This window comes from Sitophilus oryzae, unplaced genomic scaffold (genome assembly GCF_002938485.1).
Source record: "Sitophilus oryzae breed Bouriz unplaced genomic scaffold, Soryzae_2.0 scaffold_1178_pilon_pilon, whole genome shotgun sequence".
NCBI classification, from domain to species: domain Eukaryota; kingdom Metazoa; phylum Arthropoda; class Insecta; order Coleoptera; family Curculionidae; genus Sitophilus; species Sitophilus oryzae.
The window spans coordinates 807,136-833,630 of record NW_022145813.1 but is presented as its reverse complement, the minus strand read 5'-3'; the positions used below and the strand labels follow the sequence as shown (position 1 = coordinate 833,630).

The 26,495-nt window shown below is 33.9% G+C and overlaps 1 protein-coding gene across 3 annotated transcripts in view; it reads right to left on the bottom strand.

Annotated features, from left to right (window-relative positions):
- Positions 1–337: 337 nt before the first annotated feature.
- The window catches only part of LOC115890548 (influenza virus NS1A-binding protein-like), a 37,229-nt gene continuing 11,071 nt past the window's right edge, over positions 338–26,495 (bottom strand). For 2 of the 3 annotated variants that reach the window (XM_030910817.1, XM_030910825.1), the window contains exons 3-11: positions 18,486–18,670; positions 12,546–12,755; positions 12,277–12,453; positions 11,596–12,104; positions 4,414–4,571; positions 4,225–4,352; positions 3,864–4,107; positions 1,798–2,142; positions 338–1,703 (exon numbers count right to left, since the gene is read on the bottom strand). In XM_030910817.1, coding sequence (XP_030766677.1) covers positions 1,465–1,703; positions 1,798–2,142; positions 3,864–4,107; positions 4,225–4,352; positions 4,414–4,571; positions 11,596–12,104; positions 12,277–12,453; positions 12,546–12,755; positions 18,486–18,670 — 2,195 coding nt within the window. In that variant the 3' untranslated portion in view covers positions 338–1,464. Of the gene's footprint in view, positions 1,704–1,797; positions 2,143–3,863; positions 4,108–4,224; positions 4,353–4,413; positions 4,572–11,595; positions 12,105–12,276; positions 12,454–12,545; positions 12,756–18,263; positions 18,671–26,495 lie in introns of all 3 variants that reach the window. The other variant, XM_030910833.1, reaches the window with a different exon arrangement.

Genomic DNA, 26,495 nt, shown 5'->3' with positions numbered 1-26,495 from the left:
ATACGAATTGCGTTTGATCGCTCAAAAATATTTCACAATTACAATTTACAATACAAAATTACAATTGTCATTTTTTTATTTTATTTTCACAAAGGTTTCCGTGACTTTTACTTATCAATCTATTAATTTTTTACCATCCTTAAAATGTGAAAGCAAAAATTACATATAAATTAGAAAGAGAATAACCACTTCCCGATAGCGATAAATGCACCCAATTTGTCAGCAAAAAAAATTAGGTTAAATTACAGTTGTCAAAACATCCGTTATCGTACGAAAAAATAAATTTATTCACCTGTCTCCGTTGAAGGGCAACGTTTAACAATTTTCGGATGAAATGTGGCGCCAAAAAACACTATGACCAATCGAACGCCGTCGGATGAGCGTATCAACGGATGACGGATACATGAGACTCCACCTTATGCGAGTTTATATTATGCATCAGTCTTGCGTGTTCAGCCGTTGATTTTTACGGAATTTGATTGGTTACTTCAAAAATGACAGTCAACATGATTGGTGTGACGAAACGCCGGACGCATATAAACCCACCTTTAAAGGTGAGTTTAATGAAAAATATGAACTCGCAAAAAAATTGCTTGTGTCGCTTCTTTAAGGTGTACACCCACTAAGGTGCTTTTTAGTATGCACGCACAGTTATGAGGAATGGCACGCCGCTTAACCGAGCGGACTTTCATTTAAGTAGATGCAAACTTCCCTGGCGAAAAAATTCGCGCCGTGCCACGCCTCCTAGTAGGACGAGCACCTTTATGGTTAGGGTTAGGTAATTCTGTGACATTGTCGAATAATTAAATGATTCAAAAACACTGAAGCTTTATTGAGAACCTCGAAATTAGTGTTATTAGTGGTTTCAACTATACTGTATACTTAAGTGTTTACAATCATTTACAATATCTAAAAAAAATAGAACAGCCTAGCTACATCTTGCGGTAGTGAGTTGTAACTTGTAACCATAGATAATACTTAATAATTAGCTTACAAAACAATAAACCTGTTATATCTAGCCAACAATTTCTCTTGACGGATGATAATCAAAGGCCAAAATTACATTACTCGCTAATTTCGAAGTATGATTAGTGGATATAGTTAACATTGTTAACTTTAACTACTAATTGAAAATGACTACCATTAATTTGGACGTTCAGAATACGTTCATTTAAATTAAGGACACAAAGTTCTAATTGAAACCACTAATAAATTCCTATTTTCGAGGTTTCGATGAAGCTTGAAAGTAAAGAAAAAGGGGTGGGACTTGTAAACTAAATAGGGATCTGTTACGATCAAGAATACTGTCGCTTGCCGATTAATTTCTACGGCCAAAGGCAGTATTCTTCATCGCTGCCGATCGCTATTTAGTTAAAGAGTTCAACACTAGAGTTCTTATAACAATAAAAGTTATGCTCCTTACAATAATTATCCTAAACTTATTGGCCATCGATTGCGTCTGAATTAAAGATTACCCGTATTTTCTTTACTTTCTGCATTTCCAATTAATAAGTTTTTTATGATTTCGGTGGGAGAGGGGATACCGCACGATTTCTTACTGTCTTCGGAAACGCTCTTTCTGGAATTCTTGCGACTGCGCGGTTTTCGCCGCGTAATGGCTTCACAGGTGCCTTTTGGAATGAAGGTGGTCCACTCGTTGGACTTCGAGTCGAGGTATTCTATGGTGTTCAAGAAGGTTTTTCCTGAAAAATGCGATTTTTTCGAAATATAATTTTTGCCATTGCGAACAATAAATTGAATAAATGAAAGACCTCCAAACTATTAACAGCTTTTTACCTGAAAATCCACCTACTGCATAGAGCCTATCTGCTACAACAGCCACTTCTACGTTGGCTCTAGCCGTGGTCATGGTGGGTCCCAGAGACCACGACTGCGTCTCCTCGTCGAATATCTCTGTAGTATTGAGGGCGTGGTTACCGTCAGATCCGCCTACCATATACATCTTTCCGTTGAACACAGCAACGCCGCAGCCACGTCTCGCTGTTATGATTGGTTTTGACAGTTTCCAGGTATCGTCCTCAGGATTATAGACTTCGACTGAACTTAGGCAATTCCATGCATCGGAACCACCGATGGCGTAGACGAGGTTATTGTGAGAGGCGACACCAGCTTGGTACCTGCCTGTAATAAAAATATCTCATCGAATATTTTCCTCCATTAATTTATTGCTATTAATGAAGAGTAAGCAGAGTGGAGTCTTAACATACAAACAGCACTACCCGTAGAGCTAAATATAAAGGCTCTTTATTATTATTATTCTTACTAATTAAACGCAAATATTTTATCTGGTATATTTTTGAGGCCAGATACACTCTTACGAGATTTCTTTTTCATTATTATGATCATTTTTAAAATTTCTTTATTTTTTTTCTGTTCATTTTAGCCTGTGAAAGGGATTGACCGATCATGAGATATTACTAAATAAATTTAACTCTATATCAATGAAAAGTTGAGGGCTATCAATCAGAAGATTTTTCTTTTTAAATTATGTAACAACCTGATTAATAATAATTATTTTTTTTATAGTAAGAAATACATAGATAAGTTATTAGTAAAGTAGTGGATAAAACACAATGAAATAGATATAAATAAGAAATTTATAATAAAAATATAACCAAAAAAAGACTGATTGTCCAGTCTTGATGAACAAAGTAAACTTTCATGTAAAAAATAAATAATAAGTTTAATCAGTTTTACTTGGAAACACCAAAAACGAATTTGAGAAAAAAGTCCAAATTTATGGATGTTCTTGATAAATAAAGAAATGATATGCGCTGACATTGATATTTTTAATTGTAACCTGCACGCTTTTAAAAAACAACTAAAGAAGCGTGTATACATTCGATGCTAGGTTAATGATCTCTTATATGTTATTCTGTGTGTTTTTCTTTAGAATATTATATTACTTAGTCTTAAGGTCTTAAATATAGTAAATTTTCATAATATTATATTTATGTACTAATATATTTTTTTAATACTATTTAATAAAAAATAAAAAGTATTTAATAAATACTACGACTATTAAATTAATTATATTTTTTTCTATTGGAAATTACCATGTATATCTAAGCTTTAGTATGTACCATAGAGAAATATAAAATAAAAGAGATGTCATTTCCATCAAAAGTAGGCAACGCGTTTGGCCAGGACCGATAGTAGCGCACCCTTGAGCCTTAACTGAACTACGAGAAACACAACAGACTTATACATGATGACTTTTGATGATTCGTATTTATTCTGATGTTTATATTACTTGTGTGATGAAAAAAACCCTAATTTTTTTGATATTTTTAAAGTAATTGGGCATTAAAAATTGGATGAGATTGCCGGATTTGCTTCTATAGCCCTCACATATAGATAGTTTTTCCTTGATCTTGTTTAAATCACATTATCGGCTGCACAAAATATTAGATTTTCTTAACAATAACTTAAAAAAACAAGAACGCCACACAAAATTGCAAAACACATGGCACAAAACATAAAGTTTGATTCAGTTTCCCCACGCACAAAACAAACAAGAATATACTACATTTACAAAGTTCAAATCTATGGTTATGGTTGAAATAATTGATTGTCAAGTCATTTGTCAATATCGTCATGACATGTGACAGGTCGCAGGTAGCTCTACGCTGGATCGCTAACTGAACTATGCAACATTATGGTCAAGTTAGACAACCTTTCAAACACTCTTTTATTTTAGTTTCTCTATGGTATGTACTATTAATTTCTCAAATTGTTTTGTTATTGGGTTCTACCCCTTAGACAATAAAGGATTATTATGGTTTAAAAGTGCAAGCTCTTATAAAAGCAAAATATTGTACTTGAATTTTGAAAGATCTTACCAGTGTTAAGTGGTGCCATTGTACTCCATTTCTGAGTTTCTGGATTGAATATATCGCATTGCTTCAGGCCTACTTGTCCGTTCCACCCACCTACGCAATAAATCAGATCTTTTAGTTGACATATGCCCATATTGCTCCTAGCTATGGCCATAGGAGGCATTTTGACCCATTTCCCAGCTTCTAGATTCAGCATTTCCACCGAAGCCAGCTCAGTAGTACCATTACTACCACCAATGGCATATACCTACCAAATAAAAAATTTTCATATGACTTCTGATACTCCTACCATTTAAAAAAAAACAATTTTTAGCTAGCTACTCCCGATATCATGCATTCATTTTTTAAATTACCAAATACTTGCCTTACTGTTCACCACGGTAATCTTGAATCTCCCTCTGCTTTCAAGCATTGACGGTAAAACTTTCCACGTGTTTGTATCTGGAAAATATTGCTCGACGGATCGAAGACACTCAGTCCTGTCATATCCACCTAAACATATAACAAATGTAATTTAATTAATACTTATATTATTATTTATGGAAAAACTCACCGCAAACCAACAGAGTATTTTTAAAATCGGCACAACCGTGAGAACATCGCTGAGATGACATATTAGTGAGGGCACAGTACAAGTCTGGCTTTTCCTCACTCTGTGACCTACTAGTGCTGGGCGTTAGAGTGGGAGATGGAGTTTGAGGAACGTTCAGTCTACAAAAATACATATCAAACAGGTACTAGAAGAGTTAGGATAATATAAAAGGCAGTTCAATACAATCTAAGCTATTGAATTGAAAACTAAACTACTACTAGTAGTGAAAATCTGTTCCATTATTTTTCATGTTTTTATATGGCCAGGAACACACATTTTTTGCAGCCTCTACCTCTACTTTACTAGGATTTACAATAATCTCACTTTAATTCAGGTCTTGACCACTTGCATAAAAATAATTATAAAAAATAAACCAGAAATAACATAAACTCAGAAAAACCTAAAAAAATCACAAAAATTCAAATGTGCAAGTGACACGTCGCACAGTGATGCAGAAGTTCCCAATAGCGGAAAAAAATCAAAATATCAGAAGTATTTTTTTTAATTATAATTTCACTCGTATACTTTCTAATAGTCCATATTTTCAGAATCTTGAAGATTGTTGAATAAACACGGGCTCATTATTAATCCCTGTAAGAAATGTTCGAGCTTATAAGATTATTATCTGAAGCTAAAATAGTTTGATTAAATTTTGATCAAATAAATTTAGTGCGTTTAACGTTGCCGTGGTGATAAATTAGCTAAAAACTGATGGTACTCTGAGAAAGTACAATGTTTTCAACTGGTAACCCTCATGGTAATTTTAGTTTCGTTTTGTTTTGTTTCCATAAAAAGATTCAATAAAGACCTTGATGTAATTAAGAACTGCTTAATCTAATATCACATTGTGGATAAGCTAATACAAAATGCTCCAAATTACTCCAAAAAAATATGATGTAGGTTACAATTATTAGCCTTTTTTCTTCATAACTACGAAGTTTCATGACGAACATTTTCCCACAAATACCCTTTAGGTTGCCTAACTCTCCCGAAAACCATGATTTAGTTTCCCAAAATAAATTACGTAGGACAGTATATTACTGGGTGTTTCTTAGGTGATGTAAAATATTGATGTTGGTTATTTATAATTAGTTTTAGAAAGAAAACTGGGTAATATATTTTCTCTTATTCAATTTAATTTTCGATATAAAAGGTATTTAAATTTAAAAATAATTTTTTAATGTGTAATTTTAACTAGCTTTTCCTGGTTAAGCCAAATTTTTATTCATTTTGTGCTTATATGACATTAAATTTAATATTATTAGAAATCTCATTAATTCTGAATAATTATTCTTAATATAAACTACAAAGATGTGTCAATGTTTCTATAATGCATCAACATTCAGTCAACATCTTTTATCAAGAATGTCATATGCACCTTCTACTAATTTTCTCGGATATAGTAAGAGATCACCAAGACTTCTTCTGTCAAGTAAAATAGAACAGCTTCCTGCTCTAAAACTTATTATAGATTCAATTATTCTATTTTTTCTTCTGAAAAAGGATTAAGTAATTATATTAAAAACGAAAAGCTAATTCTATTGTAAGAGGTTGAAAATAAAATCCTGTATATTTATTTATGTGTATACACAAACTTTTTTTAATTTTTTTAAACTTTACAAAGAATAGAATATTAAATTAATATGCTATTAAAGACAAAATAATATTAAATTATATAGGTCTCGTCTCCATAAATAAGTACAATGTAGTTCCCTTTTCTCCGTGCGGCGACCACACATTTTAAAGCCTAAACAAACAAATTTCAACATGCCCCTCGCTTCCCTGCTCCCTTACCTCATTATATGCCCTTGCATCATTTCTTATTTAGTCTTTTTTTGTGTGCGGTACGACCCACATCGAATATCGCGTAAAAGATATCGATCGGCTCTCGCTCCGTAGAGCGGAGTGTTTTAGATTATCTTAAACGGATGGATAAGCGATTAAAGTTATTAGAAAATAAAAACATGCGTAAAAGAAAAAGATTAGTGACAAGTTTGGAAGAGGAAAGTGTAACAAGTTTTGAGAGGCAGGCGAATAGTAGTGATTATTCGCAAGATTCTGAGGACGAGATTAGAAGCAGTGTTTGAGATGTTAGAAATAAAGGTAAATAAACATATAACATATACATATACAATACCTGAATAGTAGGGGGAAATTTCTTCTAAGCTTGGGTATATAGGTATTGTGGGTGAATACCTTAGTGAATGCTTATATTATCTAGATTTTTCCACTTATGCTTGAGTGGAGACTTAGTGGAGACTTATGCAAGAGTACGTTGGTGGTTACTCTAGCTTGGTTTATAGGACATTAAATTTACTTATTCCCACTTATTACATTAATACAGCAGAGTACGTTGGTGGTTACTCTAGCTTGGCATATATGTATTATTGATGAATACTTATCGCATGGCTGTCTTATTATACTAATATGGCAGATTACGTTGGTGGTTACTCTAGCTTGGTTTATAGGACATTAAATTTATTCACGTTAATTGTAGCGGAGTACAGTGGTGGTTACTCTAGCTTGGTGGGTATGTATTGTTGGTGAATACCTCAGTGAATGCTTATATTATCTAGTTTTTCCCACTTTTTACAGTAATACAGCAGAGTACGTTGGTGGTTACTCTAGCTTGGTATATATGTATTATTGGTGAATATTTATCGCATGGCTGTCTTACTACAATAATATGGCAGAGTACGTTGGTGGTTACTCTAGCTTGGTTTATAGGACATTAAATTTATTCAAGTTAATTGTAGCGGAGTACAGTGGTGGTTACTCTAGCTTGGTGTGTAGGTATTGTTGGCGAATACCTCAGTGAATGCTTATATTACCTAGTTTTTCCCACTTATTACATTAATACAGCAGAGTACGTTGGTGGTTACTCTAGCTTGGTATGTATGTATTATTGGTGAATACTTATCGCATGGCTGTCTTGCTTTTATTTTCAAAGTTGGTAGTCCCATAAGGCACGTTGGTGGTTGTCCTTATGGAGTGACGTTTTGCTAAGCTAGCTGTATAAGATTTATAAACTCCTTAAGCATGAGTTAGCCCCAATATGTGTTTACATATCATGATATTTTCTTATAGGTGAAAGCGCTAGTACACTTATTGAAAAAGGTATTGGAAAGAGCCTACCTAAACCTTTCTAGGAAGGTTTATTAGCGGTTTTAGGAGATAAGGTAGACGGGAAAAATACCACGACACCACCGATTGAACCGGAAATTGCAGAAAGATACATACACATCGCAAAAACCGGCCTTGAAGAACCCGTTCTTAACCTATTAATGGAAAAGTACCCCTCTCCAGAGAATGCCACCTCTTTAGGACCACCACAGTTAAATTTAATGGGGAAACAGGCCATACATGATAATGTGGAGTGCAGAGATGAAATTGGCTAAAATTCAATCAAGATTAGCAGCCAGTTTGTCGGCTATAGGCCAAGTAATGGCAAAAATTTTAGAGGAAAAGGGAAAGGGGGGAGAAAGGAATATAAAGCATTATATAGAGACCCTAAACGACACAGAACGTTTTATAACTGGTGTTATCCATTCCAAGTCAATATCGAGGAGGGAACTAGTGTCTTTCGATTTAAATAAAAATTGGAAAACCACTCTAACGGAATCCCCTTTGGATACCTGGTTATTTGGTGAGGATTTGGAAGGAAGATTAAAGGCGGGCAAAGAGTTGTCCGCCTTTAACTGTCATCCAGTCAGTTAAAGACTGTCAGAAGTACTCCAGGAAGAATCGTATCAAATGCAGCCAGATCTCGGTCCACGCCGCATTTAAACTTCAAAAGTCTGCCTCAACATCAGCAGGGAGGGAAACGGACAGACTCAATGTTCGAGAAACTTCCTACAACCGCCCACGTCAAAGGCGGACCTGGAACCGAATACAACACTTCGGCGTAAGGTCGCGTTCTCAGGGAAGATGTATAGGGATAATAGATGTATTATGGCATGGTTGCAAGGTTTTAAAATTCCGTTTGTGACGAGACCATCACATAACATAATCTCAGGTAGACATAAATGGTCGGTGCAACAACATAAGACAATTGAGGGCAACGTTCGGAGATTGCTTAGTATAGGGGCTATTTCTAAGGCACAGCCATGTAAAAATCAGTTTATTACAGAGATATTCACGTTTCAGTTGTTTATTTAGATGATTTTTAATTACTAGGAGATTCTTATGATGCATGTTTAGCAAATGTATTAGAAACAATTGGACTACTCGAATATGGGGTTTATTGTAAACTATAAAAAGAGTATTATCTCCACAAAAAATTGTGACGTTTTTGGGGTTTAAATTAAACTCTATGGATATGACTATTTCTGTTCAAGAGGAAAAAATCACAAAAATAATTTTGCATTTAAAAAAGTTTTTAAGATGGAAGAAATGCACTACAAGGGAGTTTGTAAGGCTAACAGGGAAGTTGATATCCATATGTCCAGCCATAAGTACGGTTATTTATATACCAAATTGTTTCGAGAGAGAAAAAAATTTAGCGTTAAAGAGTAATAAAGGAAATTATAACGGAACTATGAAAATTTCTAAGAAGTTATGTGTTGATACCGATTGGTGGATTCGAAACATACCTATTAGCAAAAACTTATTATCATATAGTAAATACTCTATGGAAATATTCTCTGACGCATCAGATATTGGATGGGGTGTTTGTTGCAATAACATAAGTTCTCAAGGTCTCTGGCCTACCTACGAATGAGAAGAACACATAAATTTTAGGGAGTTACAAGCTGTTTATTTTGGCTTGAAAGGCTTTGCTAATGACTTATCTAACGTTTCTAGCTTGTGCAAGGTAGACAGTGTTGTCTACCCTATATGCCAGTGCAGTAGTGTTACTGCACTGGCATATACCTATATTACATAGAACATAATGTGTTCAATTTCCAAGTTAAACAATATCCCTCGAATAATTTGGCAATGGTGTGAGGAAAGGAGATTATTTATCGTAGCCTCTTATATTAGATCTCAAGAGAATAAGGAAGCTGACAGGGCTTCCAGGGAATTTAAGGTCGAGACAGAATGGAGTTTAGCGAGCTGGGCATTTGGGAAATTGGTCACTATAAGTGGGGTTTACCGGAAATAGATTTGTTTGCTACGCATATAAATGCTAAATGCAAGAAATACATATCGTGGCACAGGGACCCAGATATGTACGCCATTGATGCCTTTACAACAAACTGGGAAACATTTTATTTTTTGCTTTCCCTCCATTTTCAATGGTCCCAAAGGCTCTGCAAAAAGAAAAAAAATTATTTCTGATCAGGCAGAAGGTATAATGGTTGTACCCAACTGGGTTTCGCAACCTTGGTATTCGGTTTTAAGGGCGATGTTAATAGATGAGCCGATTATTTTTTTAAATTAATAAATATTTACTTCTTTTAGCGGATCTCCCCACCCGTTAGCCAACATCTTTCTCTGACGGGAGGTCCGGCTATCAGGCAAGCCTTGCTCTTAGGGAATGTTCCAGAAGAAGCGCTGGAAATTTGCATGTCTTCAATAACAAGTAACACCTTAAAACAGTCTAACTCAGGGCTTAAATAATGGTGGGAATTTTGTAGCGTTAAGAACTTAGATCCCTTCTCGGTTTCGGGTTCCAACGTTCTAATATTTTGACTCAACTCTTTAACGAAGGCGCATCTTTTAGCTCATTAAGTTCTTATAGAGCAGCCATAGCACAGATAGCGGGCCCAGACCTCTTACAAGATTTTCGTATGCAAAGGTTTTTTAAGGGAATATATATGTTGAGACCTAATAAGCCCAAGTCCGAAAATACCTGGGATCCTACGTACGTAGTACTTAATTATTTAAAAATAAAAAATAATTATGAGTTAACCTTGGAGGGGCTTACGCATAAATTAGTGACATTACTGGCCTTAGCATCGGGTCAACGTTTACAAACACTATCGCTTATTGATATAAGGGAAATTTTTCGGAAGTTAGGGGAAATACATATAAAAATTAGCGCAAGATTAAAAACATTCGGTAGAAATAAGCCGCAACCCTTTTTACGCTTACCTTATTTCAAGAAAGACGCTAATTTATGCGTAGCTAGCACGTTAGTAGAGTATCTAAAACGAACAGAGAGCATTAGAGGAAGTATAACTTCTGTTTTCGTAACAATCAAGAAACCGCATAAGAAAACATCCACTCAAACCTTGGGGAGCTGGATTAAAATTGTCCTAAATAAGAGTAGGATTGATACGGATCATTTTACCGCTCATAGTACACGGCATGCTGTAACTTCAGCAGCTGCCAGGAAAGGGTTAAATTTTGATACCATCAGACTCGCTGCTGTTGGTCTAAAAATTCTAGAATGTTCGCTACTCTTTACAATAGATCCTTGATGGATAATGAGAATAGTTTTGCTGAGAAATTAATCTTTATATATTTTCAATATAGAAATGGGGAGAAAAGATTATGTTGTTGTTATTACTTTAAAAATCTACATTGTACTTATTTATGGAGACGAGACCTATATAATCACAAGATTAAACGAACTTACCTGAAGTGAAGTTCAATCTTGATTATATGAAGGTCTCGTCGAAATAAATAAGTTCCCTCCCACCCTCAACCTCAATTTACAACAACATAATAAGTATCTTTAAATTGACTAAATAAGAAATGATGCAAGGGCATATAATGAGGTAAGGGAGCAGGGAAGCGAGGGGCATGTTGAAATTTGTTTGTTTAGGCTTTAAAATGTGTGGTCGCCGCACGGAGAAAAGGGAACTACATTGTACTTATTTATTTCGACGAGACCTTCATATAATCAAGATTGAACTTCACTTCAGGTAAGTTCGTTTAATCTTGTGATTTTTTACAACCCATTTTTTTATTTTTTACAGCTAATTGTACACTCTGTATACATAATTCAATTTTCTGAATTCAAAACATCACTTATATACTTAGAAAACCACATTTAACAAAAATAATTTTAAAATAAGTAGTAGTAAGTTGAGAAATTATTTTTTGCCACTTTTCACGTTTTCGGCATCACTGTGCGTCGACCAAAACTGACAAAAGATGGTATTTTCATGAGGTCAAGTATGTCTTTCTTTAATATTTGGATATAAAAATAGTATATTCTTCCTTAATATTTTTATTCAGTGGTTAAACACTTACCTTAATTGAATGGAAAGGGTAGCCAATTTCCCAGCTAAAGTAACTAGAGCGAGGAAACTGTGCTCTCCCACACTCTCTGACGCAATCAAGTTCCAATCCGGTTCCACTTCGTTCTCCAACTCCTCACCAATCTCTCTGTTATAAATTAACACTCTCGGCTTTGAGGGCTGACTCAAAGTCTTTTTCTTCATCTTATTCGAGACCGTTGTGTTCTTAAGTGACAGCTTCTTGTAATCTTGGACGATTTCAGTGTCGCTTATGTCACCCGAGGGCAAACTGGAACAGTCTTGCAAGGAATTGTCGATGGCCAGGTACAGCATGAACGTCTTTTCGACTAGGGCGTTCTTGTCGAGCAAATCGTCGCTGATTTGGCGCTTGATCCACTCTAGTACCAGGCGGCATAGAGAGCTTTGATTCACGAAGGACATTTCTTCTTTTGATTGGTTCAGTACTTCAATTTTAGCGCAGTACAGGTTCAGAAGATGATTGCTTTTGACTATCTCTAAGAACTGTAACAGATTTAAAGCATGGTTTTAGCAGTGTATAACATTTAAATATTAAAAAATGTTACTGATTAATTCTTGTAAGTAATTCATAGCCCTGAAATACCTATACATATATTGCTACTAGAAATTCAGATATTTACTTAGTTAAAAATTTAAAACATTTAATTATACTCACGTTTTTGGAGATGAAGGTATCGATTTGTTGAATAAAATCTTTGTTTTTGGCAATACCAGGCAGAGATCTGATTTCAATACAATTATCCACAGACAGGTGTTTTATTAAATGCTTTCCGCAGTTTTTCACTACTCTCTCCATTTTTAGGTGACATGCTGCTAAAAACACAGCTTTAACCTATAAAATAACACAGCGGTTTTAATTCATCAATTATTTTATATTTAAATTTATACATCCATCAGATATTAAAAAGAATTGCTGTTTTGTACCTGAGTATATTTGACGACAAGCTTAGCAGTATAAGCATAATCGATGAGTACACGCAAAGCTTGTGGATCAAACCCCCCATTCAACTTGTAAGTGATGATGTTTTCCAGTCTCTGTTGATTTTGATCTTGATCAGCTGTGAACAGCTCAAAAAGATAAGGAGAGGCACTAGCCAATACTGCCCTATGTGCATGGAGCTCCATATTACCAACCTATTTAGAGACAAAAAAAAACAGACATGAAATAGGCATTCATGTAAAAACACTATTCTATTTATCTCAGAAAAAAAGAGAGAAAAGTACATGAAAAATATATGTAAATTTGATAGTGACAAAAAATAAGTTGTGACCTTAGTAACTGACCAGTTTCTTTGAAAAAAAAAAATACAGGAAACTAGGTTAAAAATAATTAAAAAATTACCGTCATCTAATATGGCTCATATCTTCTGTAAATAGATAAAGTTTAGAAAATACAGTATTACATTATATACATTAGGAAGCATTGTAAAATGTTATGATTTATTTATTACAGCCTGGATATCCACATATACCTAAAAGTGATTAAAAAAAAATATTCAGTACATAAAAAGCAAATTAAAAAGAATAACAAACTTTAATAAATTCTTCAGCATTTAAAAAAAATATTGATATATCAAAACTGTTTAATACATAATCTGCTATTCGCACGAGAAGTTCATTTTCTTGAATAACATATATATATATATATATACCGACCTGGTCATTTGATTACTGTGTATAGGATTTTAACGTGTAAGACAGAGAATAATATAAATGACCGGTTGACAGACAGAGAGACAGCATCAAAAGGGGCCGGCGAGAAGCCGGTGCGACCGATACAGTGTTGCCGGTTTTTACGGGTGCGGTTTTCTTTGACCTCTCGATATATATTTTATTTAATTTTTTCTTGGCTTTAGGTCAGGTAAAAATGAGAAAAACGGGTTTTTTATATTAAATATTTCATGACGTTTCGACCTGGTAGGGTCTTTATCAAAATTTATTACTTGAACGTAGATTGTTTACTTATTACAACTTTATCATTTTCATTCTGAAATCTTAGCGAAGAAAATATATCCAAATTTACAACACTGATCAGTGTTGTAAAATCCATTAAATGTGTATGTCTCTTGGCAAAAATTGTGACGACTTTATTGATATGTTTGTGTTATGTGTGTGGAAACCAATTTGGATATATTTTCTTCGCTAAGATTTCAGAATGAAAATGATAAAGTTGTAATAAGTAAACAATCTACGTTCAAGTAATAAATACCAGGTCGAAACGTCATGAAATATTTAATATAAAAAACCGTTTTCTCATTTTTACCTGACTAAAAAGCCAAGAAAAATTAAATAAAAAAAATATATATATATATATATATATATATATATATATATATATATATATATATATATATATATATATATATATATATATATATATATATATATCGATTTTATATTACTTTAAAGCTTTAAACTAACTCTAAGTAAGTAGTCTAATTCTGTCATTTGTCAGTTTTTTTTATCCTGATGATGACGACATGCAAACATGTCATCAATAAGTAGAAAATTTGCAATATTTATTTAACTATTTATATCGTTTAAAAATAAAACTAAAAATATAGCAGAAAATGATATTGGATGGTTTACTTGCATGCTGCTTCATAAAGAAATTGAGATATCATACAGAATATAGCCATATTCCAATACCAATGAGGACCTGTGTCAATGAAATGTTGGAAGTATTGAATAAAGAACATAATATAGATATTTTAAGAAATATTTTAAACAACAAATTATTAACAGTTCTACAGAATTTCCATCCTTTAGAATTGAACTGTGGTATTTTTTAAGAAAAATAACTGTTCTGTTTTATGTGTACTACCAGTATTAGATCGTTATTTTTTTATTAAGTATACCTTTAGCTGCGTATAAATATGTCGAGACGAGTGCGAGAGATACCCGAGACGAGTCAACCTCAAGCGGATTTGAGGTTGACTCGTCATATTGGGACGGGGTCTGAGCTTCGAGCCGAGCCTATGCCCAGCCGGACGGCGTTGTCTCCGTTTTTTCCGGAGCCTTTGGCGAACCATCAAAAGGATTGGGGCGTCTATTTAACCAGTGGCGTATACACCGCGGCTCCGCGGAACAATTGCCTCGAGTCTCAAGGGGCTCGGTTCCACATCCCATTTTTATATAAAAATAAATATTCTTTCCTTTATTTGTAATAATGTTAATAATGCATCCTAACTAGAAAGATGCAATTTTGTCTTCTCTAAAATAGTATAGGTAAGTTAGCCAAAGTAGGTAAATCTCATATACAAAGATTTATTAGTGATTTCTTTTATAAAAACATGAAAATTTTATGAAAAATGAATAAACGTAATGAACTTTTCGTCGAGTTATTAACGGCTCAAACGTAAATTATGCGCTATTTCTGCTGAACGGAATTAAAGATGTAAAACAAGCTTCTTTACATATAGGATACATAGAAGATAAGAGAGGCAAATCGAGTGTGTTGAAAAAGGTGGCCATGCTCTCAGAAGTTCCTTACGGTACTCTCATAAATAAAGGGAATCGACAAAGAAAGGAACGATTCGATATAGAAAAATCCAGAAATTTGAACTATCCAGACTACTAAGAAACTTAATTTATGGCAAATATGAAAATAATAAAGTTCCCGCCATAGAAATAATTAAAAAAAAACTCTCCGAGCTTTAAAAAAACCCTGTTCAGAAAGCACATTACGGCGAAGGTTTAAAAAACTGGGAATTAGATTTAAAATTATATACATAATAATATTTTAAAAATTATTAATAAGCGTGCTGCAATGATGGAAAGCCATAGAATAATAATGTGGCGAATTGAATACCTTGAAAAAATATACAACTTTAGAAATGAAGAAATGCAGATATATTATTTACAATATATGTTCCAGGTTAGTTATTGGCATTTAAATGTAGATTTAAATTAATAATTTAAATCTTAATTACTTAAATTTCTAATTTTTTAAATAAATAAGTCGAATTGGGTCTTATCTTACAGCGCTTTCAGATGGAACGGAGCGTCCTCGACGGACCGTCCGCGACTTCGAGCAAGTACCATGAGCTTATATGAACAATTTCACCTGGGTCGCGTATGCTCCGTCCGGATGAGCTATCTTGAAAAAGCATCCGTGCGGACGCTCTGCGCGTACGGTCCGCTCCATCTGAAAGCGCTGTTACTCTATTAAAAATTTTATAGATATACAAACCACATACAAAATATATTATAAGAAATAGAATATAAGAATAAAATAATTAAAGACTCAAAAAAACGGCACGGCAGCGGCGGCGGCGGAGCCTTCTGCCAGTGCCGTTATCTCCAGGTATCTCAGTCGGCGTTCTCCAGTTTTTTTTAATGTAAACAGTCCGAATATAATTTAAATTTATCATGAATTCCTTTAATTTATCTAGCTTGTTTTTTTACCTATTTTGAAATTAAACAAACATATACAGGGTGTTTCAAAAAACATGTTCCATCTCTCGTGGGGAAGTTCCTCACGTAAAAATAAGATTTATTTTTTATATCAACCAATCCAATTCTGCTTTGATTCGTAGCTACAGGGGGTTAAAATAGGGTTCCCAACCGTCCTCTATTCCAGAAACAGTCCTCTTTTTGATCTGATTGTCCTCTTTTCTCTCACGTATTGAAAACTTTGTTACATACTAACTTCAAAATCTAAAAAATATTCGTTTATCGCCACAATGCTTTAAAGAATTGTTAATCTGTGTCTTTTATGTAATTTTATGTTTACTTACTGTTAGTTTATGTCTTGAAAAAAAGTTTGTTGACAATGGTTTGCTTTATTTTAATAAGTTTTGAGTATAAATATTTTTGTGTATTTTAAATATTTATCGCATACCGTTTATATAACTTTTTGGTAAATTCTCGACATTTGAGCGACGTTTCAAAAATGTTTCGCCTGTGCCTTTTTTTATCCTCTCGCCCCTATTTTTTATTTTCAAAGTTGCCAACCCTAGGTTAAGTGTTTTATCATTTTCTTCCAAGTGCTTTTAGTAATTTGAGATCGTTTGATGACTGATTTAGTTCTGATCCGGGTAGTTTTTTGTATAAAACAGTGCCACCATCGTCGATTTTTTTCGTTAAATGCGAATAAGAAAATATCCTGATTATATTCTGGCCCTATCCCTTATTATTTTTATTTACAAGCGATCTTAAGTTTATAACATATACATATATTTTATTTAATTGTTAACATTAGGGTAGTTTTACCAATTGTGTATGTGTGGAATTCCACTGATATGTGTTTTAAGTTGTTTGTTAAATTTTTAAAATTTTTTGATTGTATTTTGCTCTCTTAACTTTGTAGTGTCCTGAAGATGCAAATAAATTTTGCGAAACGTCGACAAATTTAAAACAAAGGACTTCTGTTGATTTTTTTCGATCCTAATCCAATTAAAAAACACATTATACTTAAATTTATTAATTAATTTTTTAAAATATTGAATGGTATCGAATAATACTTTAATATATTTATCAATATTTTAAAGTATCGATACTTTATATTCAATACAACCGATACCAAAATATCGATACTGCCTCAGTATCGCACAGCCCTATGAAGAATTTTGTGGGTTCGCCAAAGGCTCCACTGAAAATGGATAGCCGCGAGACAACGCCGTTCGACTGGGCAGGGACTCTGCTCGAGGCTAAATCGCTCGGCTCGAGGCTATAATATGATGAATTCCGCTTGAGGTTGACTCGTCTCGTCCTCGTCTCGGCATATTAGTACGCCTTTTGGAAAGAATTTGCTATAGCCTCGTTTCATACTCGTTTCGGGTTTGTCTCGTACTTGCCTCGGCATATTTATACGCGGCTTTAGACTTCTGTTAAAAGATTGTACCATACGATCGAAAAAAAAACGGCATCAAAGACAGCTGGGGAATAACAATACATGTTAATTTCTGCGAGGTCAAGCCCTAGACGTCATTTTCTTGGCCCGTATACCATTTTTTAATGGTGCTTACTGCCAGTTGGCTTTAAGAAGGTTGTAGTCCTAGATCATATATACTTACGGCTGTAATTTATTTTTGTATAGTTTAAAAATCGTGAAAAAATTCTGAAAAAACGATTTTTTCTGGGGTTTCACGATTTTTTCCTGGAATTCTGGGTTTGGAAACGTTTTATTCATCTTTAATCCTCCTACAAATAATAGTGTTAATTTTCTACATGTTTTATGTAAATTTTTAGTAAATGACGTCTAGAGATTTACCTCAGATTGACGCCAGCCGTCTTTGACACCATTTTTTTTCCAATCATAAGATATTTCATACCACAAATACACCGTTGAAGTTAAAGTTGTATGCTATTTAAAGTCAATTAGGAAATATATAAAAACCTCAACCACTAAATTACGATTATAGTATGATATTAATATGCAACATCTTTACCCAACAAACCATATCATTAGAATGTTCTTTATTCAATCATATCCATCGTTATTAGTGTTACTGTCATCTTTAACTATAGCCCAGACTGTAACCAATAAAAAATTAACATCCCGCGAATCACATTATATTACTGTTAATTTAAAAGGCTAAACGACACAATGTTTCCAATACGTACATAAATTCAAATCATGTGAAACAATATCAAAAGCTACGTCTATCTACATTAAAAAATTACTTAAAAACTACTCACTACTGGTTATAATTAATTTCAATATTGACGAATTTGAGCAGCCCAGTAGTGTAACTGACCGTATACGATAATAAATTTTGCCAAGCATTTTGCACAGTCGACGATTCAAATATTAGCGCTAAAAGTTTTATATCCATATGATCTGCTTTCTGTATCAGTTACTTTCAACTGTGCCATAATGCAGTTGGCAAAATTGATATCATTGTACAGCCAGGCACATACGTGAAGGATGACGTCAGAAAAGTGACGGTTCTTCCTCATCATGTTGAGGGACTTGAGCATGGAAGCCTGATGGATGTCATCGACGAACTCGAGCTGCAGAATGGGCTCTTCTTCCTGTTCCATGTCGGCGTCTATGTCGCCCTCCAATGCGTCTCCGTTGGTGTATTCAGCCCCTTGCGTTATCCCTAAAAGAGAAAAGATATTAAATTGATATTATTCCTACCACAATAGCATTCAAAGTTTTGTTCGCTAATAAACACACCTTTGTCTACACATTAGCGACATTTGCGAATAAAAAAAAAATATAAAATTTTGCGCGTGATTTTGATTTATGTTTATAAGAAAAATAAGAATTTTTCATCATTATCATTACTATTACCACCGTAAATTGTGCCATTACGCTGGGCACAAATATTTCGAACGACATACCGATTTGGTCATTTTAGAAGTGTAGTTTGGATTTTAACGTGTAAGACAGAGAATAATAAAAATGACCGGTTGACAGACAGATAAACAAAATCAAAAGCGGCATACGGTGTTGCCGGTTTTAACGTTTGTAGGCAAATTTGTGTAGAAAAAAATAAACTATTTTAAAAAAATTCATGTATATTACTGAAATGAAGATAATATATCTAAGCTAAATATAATCTATTACATCTGTAGTAAAATGAGTAACTAATTGTGAAAAATAAGGTTCCAACCCTAGATGCAACATTTTCCATAAACGCCTACTTGTGCGGTTTGAACTTTTGATGCAAAATCCGGCAGTAGAAGAAATGTATCACCCAACTTTTATCTCTTTTTAATACATTAGATTTTCCATTAAGCTGCCTACATCACTGTCTTACACGTTAAAATCCAGACCACACTTCTAAAATGACCAAATCGGTATTTCCTTTATCTGTTAAAATATTGGTAAATATTTCACCCGATGGTTTTCTCCTCTGGTTAAATCTACAAATAATAGTTCAGTCAATGGGGATCAAAATCCTTGGAAAGTTTACAATTTTGCGTAAAGTATGATATACATACTATAGTCGATTTTCCGAAATCAAATGTCGATTAGTGTTCACTAAAACTAGTTTTAGTTTAGTTTTTTCAATTTTGTCATGAAACAGTGGCGTATCATTAATTCGCTCATTAATTTATGAAGAATTAATTGCCGTGTTGGACAGCATTCATTGCGAACGTACCACCAGGTTCAGCATTGATCTGGTTGTACCAAATATGCCGAAGAATAGGGTCGGAAGAAAACAAAAACAGGCATTACTCCAGTCACAACGTTGAAAGATCCAGCAGCTCCAAAATCCCTAGTGGCATTTTTATCCTGTAAATGCAAAACCAACAACTGTGGTAAAGCCACGAATGCCTGCGGATGCAGAAAAACAGGATTAAAATGTTCAATGATTTGTGCATACTGCAATGGGAAATCCTGTGACAACGTCACTGAAGTGTCACTCGACGAATGCGATGAAGAGGGGTTGGATTTGCCTCTAGATATCCCTCTGGCGGCTGAAGATGAAGAGTTGGACGTATTGAGAGACCACCCTGATGAGCCCAGCACAGAAGACACGATCGACTTTGACATCAATGAGCCAGATCCGTCGAGCTTGTGCAGATAAGTTAAGTTTTTAATTCACCTAGTGGAGTAGGCCTCCGGGGAGACCACGTTAAAATAAACGCGCCATGTGCTTTATCTCTTGGGTGGTGTGGAAACAACTACACATTTTCAATAATTAAAATTAATTATTCATAAATTAATGAGCGAATTAATGATACGCCACTGTTTCATATCATATTTTACGCAAAATTGTAATTGTATTTCCAGGGATTTTGTGCCTAAACGGTTGACTTTAGCGAAAATTTTCTTAAAACCTTTTTTATAGGAACTTTTATCCTCTTTAATTTTGCTCTCCTTAAATTTTCGCGAAAAACACATAGTTTTCGAGATATTCACAAAATACCGATTTTGGGCGCCATCGTGGTAAGATGGCGGCGCCGGCGGCAAGTCTGAAAATGTGCATTTTATGGATTTTAGTTAGGGACAAAACTTCTGGACTTTTTTCCAAGCAAAAATCCCCAATGACTGAACTATAATAACTAACGGGCAATGGCCCAGCTACGTTGAAACACCGGTTCCCATTAGAACACCGAAGTTAAGCGACGTAAGGCGATGCTAGTGGATGGACGGGTGACCGGTTCGAAACTTTGCATCGTGCTGTTGTCCAAAAGGGAAAAGTGTAAAATCTATTGATACACACTGCTCATTCACGCCGGTTCAAGGCCGGATGAGATCGGATATCTCCTGAGTAAGAGTTAATTTAGACACTTCCTAAGTCGGTAGGCCATTGACCATGATATGGCCGCGGTTCGGATTCCGCGTAAACAAGTAGGTCCTGTCCAGCTTAGCCATTGCAGCAGAAAGGACACGTTAACTTGAACCTCACAAATAATAACCAGTCCTGGTCCCTTTATTTCCGTGGTCTGTACTTTAATGCAAACGACAGATATAAATATATACGACCAGTTGACACACAGAAAAAGACAAAATTAAAAGCGGCATACAGTGTTGTCGGTACGTACGAGAAATAAAATAATAAGCGAAGATAATATATCTAAGGTATTCAATAATGCTCATTTCTGTTAGACAGCTGTTTAAGAATCTATTATAGCTCTAGTAAAGCGAGTAGCTAATTGTGAAGAATAAAGTTCCAACCAAAGATGCAACATATTCTGTAAACACCAACTTGGGCGGTTTGAAATGTTGACGCAAAATCCGGCAATACCGCAACCTAACTTTTATCTCTTTTCAATACATTTAATTTTCCATTAAGCTGTCTACATCACTGTCTTACACGGTAAAATCCCGACCACGCAGTTTGGATGACCAGATCGGTACCTATAACAATTGTCACTGCCATAGATTCTGTCATTGGAATCATACTCCGCATCGCATATCCCCTAACTTGTTTATATGTATAGACATTGACATGTTAAATGTAAAATAAACTGATATAATAAAGTGCTTATATTTTGTATTGTTAAATAATCTAAAAATTAAAATAGAATTTTATAAATTCCCACGCGCCTGCATATATAAAAAAAATTACATGTGTTGAAGAGAATATGACGAAAAATATTGGAAAATTTCCATATAAATCTGATTATAGTCGTATAAATTTTGTTATATATTTATAAATATATCCTCAAAACGCTTGATAACATTTTTTTTGTAATTACAGGGTTATCTTATTAAAATAAATCCCCCGTGCCTTGATTCGTTAATACATATTGGTATTGGTACGTATTATTTATTTTATAGTAATAAAAAGATTATTTAGTGGACGATATGTATTTATTTGTTTATATACTGTGTAACAGCGTTTTCAGATGGAGCGGAGCGTCCGCGACTTCGAGCAAGTACCATGAGTTTATATGAACAATTTCACATGGTCGCGTATGCTCCGTCCGACGGCTATCTTGAAAAAAACATGACGGACGGTCCGTCGCGGACCCGCCGCTCCATCTGAAAGCGCTGTAAGTGAATATAAGTATACATACAATTGGAAAAATATAAATAAAATACAGTTGTATATCGGCATATTTTTGCAAATGATTAATTTTTATTAACTCATACTCTACATTCGGGATTTCGGGATCCCGAAAAAAAAACGAAAATAACGATCGGTGACATTTCCCATATATTTTCACATATAAAATGATGATATAAAAAGGATATCATACTGTCATATTGGTGGATTTTTTTGTTGGGAAGTGTATATCAAATAGTATAATTTTTAACAAGTTATTATTTAAATTTTTGTCAATTTATAAATAACTGGAGGGTTCGATCCGATAACAATTATCGTCGATTATCATTTGAAATGCCACCGAGACACCGTGTTTCTCCGATCGTATGCTATACCCTAGAACCACAATATCTGGAACGGAGATTTTTTGCACATCATTGTTTTACAACGGGATCTATCTATTAAAGCTATTTTCAATATGGCGGCACTTCCGGAAATACCGGAAGTTGACAGCAACTTTCTCATTTTAAATGGGTGCCCCCATTTTTTAGTACATATTTAAATTATCTTTAAAATTCAATGAATATTGATGTTAAATACTCTATACCTAACAAAAATTTGTATAGCCTAAAAGTCAAATTTTGTGATTACCACAGCTACTGTGACATAAATAGAAGACATATATGGCCTAATAGAAGGCATAATAATGGCCGTAGTTGTCATGAAATTGAGCGATTAAAAATTGTCATAATTTTTTTTCAAATGGAAATCCACTTTTTTTTATCTCACTAGTGAAAAGATTTTTCAATTCGTTACTTTTTAACCATACATGTTCCTATACCTAAAATAAATCGTTTTTAAGTTATTTAAGATTGAGTTTGAAAACGTACATTTTTCTTGATTTTATTCTAGCTTCCTTTGCCATTAAGTGTCAGTCAGACAATTTATTTCCATTGGTGAGAAAACGAATTATTTGAATTTCATATATTATTAATATTGCTACCAGTGGCGCATCTAGAGATTGAGTCTGGGAGGGGTAGTGTGAATATTCAAAAAAGTACTAAATTTGAATTAAATTTTTGCTGGAAGGTATTGTAACTGTGGAAAAAAATCTACTTAGATTGGTTTGGATATTCTGTTTTAATTTGTAGTATTAACTTTTTTGTAACAATTTTATTTTATACCAAATTTTATCTTATTAATTAATTTCTTTCTGGGAGGGGTAATTACCCCCATTACCCCTCCCGTATATGCGCCCCTGATTGCTACTAAGACTTTAAAAAGTGTATTTATAAAAATATATCTCGTATTTTCGCTCTTTGAGATCGTCGACGGCTATCTTGAAACAATATCATGAGTTTAAATGAACAATTTCCCATGGGTCGCGTATGCTCCGTCCGGATAAGCTATCTTGAAAAAATATCCGCGCGGACGCTCCGCTTCATCTGAAAGCGCTGTCACAGCGTTTTCAGATGGAGCGGAGCGTTCGCGACTTCGAGCAAGTACCATGAGTTTATATGAACGATTTCACATGGGTCGCGTATGTTCCGTCCGGATGAGCTATATTGAAAAAACAACCGCGCGGAGGCTCCGCGCGTACGGTCCGCCCCATCTGATAGCGCTGGGAAGTTGATATTAATATACCGTATGATCGAAAAAAAAAAACAGCGCAAAGTTAGCCTGGGAATGATGATTGATAACATAGTGCTTTTTGAACTCTTTATGACACAGTGACTGTGGTAATCATTAAATTTGACGTTTAGGCTCTACACCATATTTATGACAGGCAGTTTTTTTCGTCCAAAAATTTTAAATATTTTAAAAGTGATTCAAAAACTGTTAATGTTAGGTATAGAGTGATTAATATCAAAATCCATAAAATATTACAGAGAAATTAAATATGTAATAAAAAATGGGGACTCCCATTTAAAATATGAAAGTTTCTGTCAACTTCCGGTACTTCCGAAAGTGCCGCCATATTGAAAATATTTTTAATCGATAGATCTCGTTGTGAAACAATGATGTGCAAAAAATATGCGATCTAGATATTGTGGTTCTCTAGAAACTTCTAATGCACGTTCAGCCTGGGATACCGTGTATGTGTATATTTACCTACCTATGTAGGTATCGAAAAAACTTAAGAATTAAACAAATATACCTATACCATAATATTATAATAAAGAGGAATCTTATCAAAACTGTTTTACGAAGAGTTAAGAGAGTATTTCCGCATTTAATTAAAAGATAACATAATAATTAAAATAAGTAGGATGTTATCAAAATCTAATAATTTCAAGTTTTTTAAAATATCTGAACTATACTGTTCTTATGCCAACCAGTGACGCCATCTTATTTGATCATACGATCTGAATAAAAAGAGTAAGGAAGGAGTTTATACCTATAAATCATGCATAAAAGGCGGAATCGACACCCTGACTCCCCCTTTTTGACAGTTTTGTTTAACGTTTTAATTTACATTGCATTGGCGAACTTGATTCGAAATTTTGCGGACTTGCTATTTTATTATCTGTTATTATTTATTTTTCAATTGAAACAGCGTTTAGTTTGTTAGTTGTACCAGAGTACGTAGGTTGTACAGCGTGTGGTATTTAACTATAAAATACCGGGTGCGTCTCAAAAGTGGTTCACCTCTATAACTTTTTAATTTTTTTGAGATAAAACGAAATTTGGTATGTTCGTTTAGTATATGACATAAATTACGATTGATTGACGTATTCAATTCTTTTCGGCCACTTCCTGTTTTACCAGAGACGACTACAACGTTTGATTTCTAAATGGCACACTTGGTATTTTTTTTACTTTATTCAATAGAAAATGACACTCTGTATAGAATGGCATATCATATGTCAACTTTTGAAATTTTCGCTTAAAACAAATTGTATTTTAAATTTCTAAAAATCTAGAGTGTTAAAAACACCAATTTTAAGCAAGGAGCCTTGGAAAAATAGATTTGATCGTCGAATATTTTTAGTGTCTTGTCTGGCCGGTTAAAAGATCGCCCAAATCGTATTTTTAATCATATCTCAATTTTTTCAAATCGAACGAGGGTGGCTCATTCGTATGTTTGGAAAAAGCATTTTTTTATGAATAATTTAGTACCACACACTTGGTATTTCGAGTCAAATTAGAGTCGTTATGATTTTTATTATTTCGAGTCGTTATGAATCGCATGTTGCAATTTCAAATGAAATTGAACAGCAACATTTTCGAATATGGTGTATTACATATTACATTACAATTATTACATTACAATATGGTGTATTTACACCATATTCGAAAATGTCAAGTTTACATATGTGCAAGTTTACATTTCCGGTGAAACAGGAAGTGACCGAAAACAATTGAATACGTCAATCAATCCTAATTTAAGTTATATACTAACATACCAAATCTCGATTTTTTATCTGAAAAAAAAAAAATAAAAAAGTTATAGGGGCAAAAAAAGTCAAAAGTGGCCCATTTGAGACGCACCCGGTATAAGTTACGTGTAGTAAACCAATCAGATATGAAATTCACTTGAAATTAACTAATTATATAGTTTTTCACTCAGTAGTGTAATACAGGCATAGTACATGGAAAGATGACAAGTTATTTTTCAAAACAGTTAAAAAACACGTAGGTAGCGCCCCCTACATAGAAATCAAATTTCTCATGGCAAAAACACCCAGACACCAATTTTCATCCAAATATTCACGCTAAGGCAGACATTATTTGTAAAAAATCGAAATAAAAATGAAACTTCTACACCCCGAACGAGGCATTTTATGACATTAATTTATACGAATTTTTTTTACTTATTTTTATCTGTAGAATATGTGCTGTCGAAGTTTCCCAAATACAATTTGGACCACTCTGTATATATTATATTTTTACACGTTTTAAATAGAATCAGAACGGCACTGATAAACCGGATTTAAGTCCGCCATATTAATCCGCCATCCCGTTCCACTTAGGTTTTTTGATTTGCTCTTTAATATTTTTATTTAAAGATTATACGATATTTTAGATCACTTACCTGTTGTATTAGAAACAAAGAGTACAAATAAGTAACTAAAGACCAATATAAATATGACAATAATACTACCATAAGTCCAAATAAATACACACTAATAGAATATGAGTGGTACAGCGTTAAATTTTAGCGAGAGAAAATGGTTGTTTTTCCAAATACAAAAAACTCTATCGAACAGCAAATTACGCCTGGGCAATAAATCACTCAAAAATCGATTAAAACGTAAATAAATCCTTCAGAAAGTAATTAGTTAAGTTCCTCCATTTTTTACTATCCTATGTAAGTCGAACCAGATAATACAAAAAATTAATAAATATCGCTTACTTGCTAATAGAACTAATATTGGTTTGGTAAATAAAAATTCTGTGGTAAAAAAACACGAACAGTTTCAGGGACAAGGTTAGATAGACTAGAGTCGTTTGATGGGATATCAAATTTAATCCAATT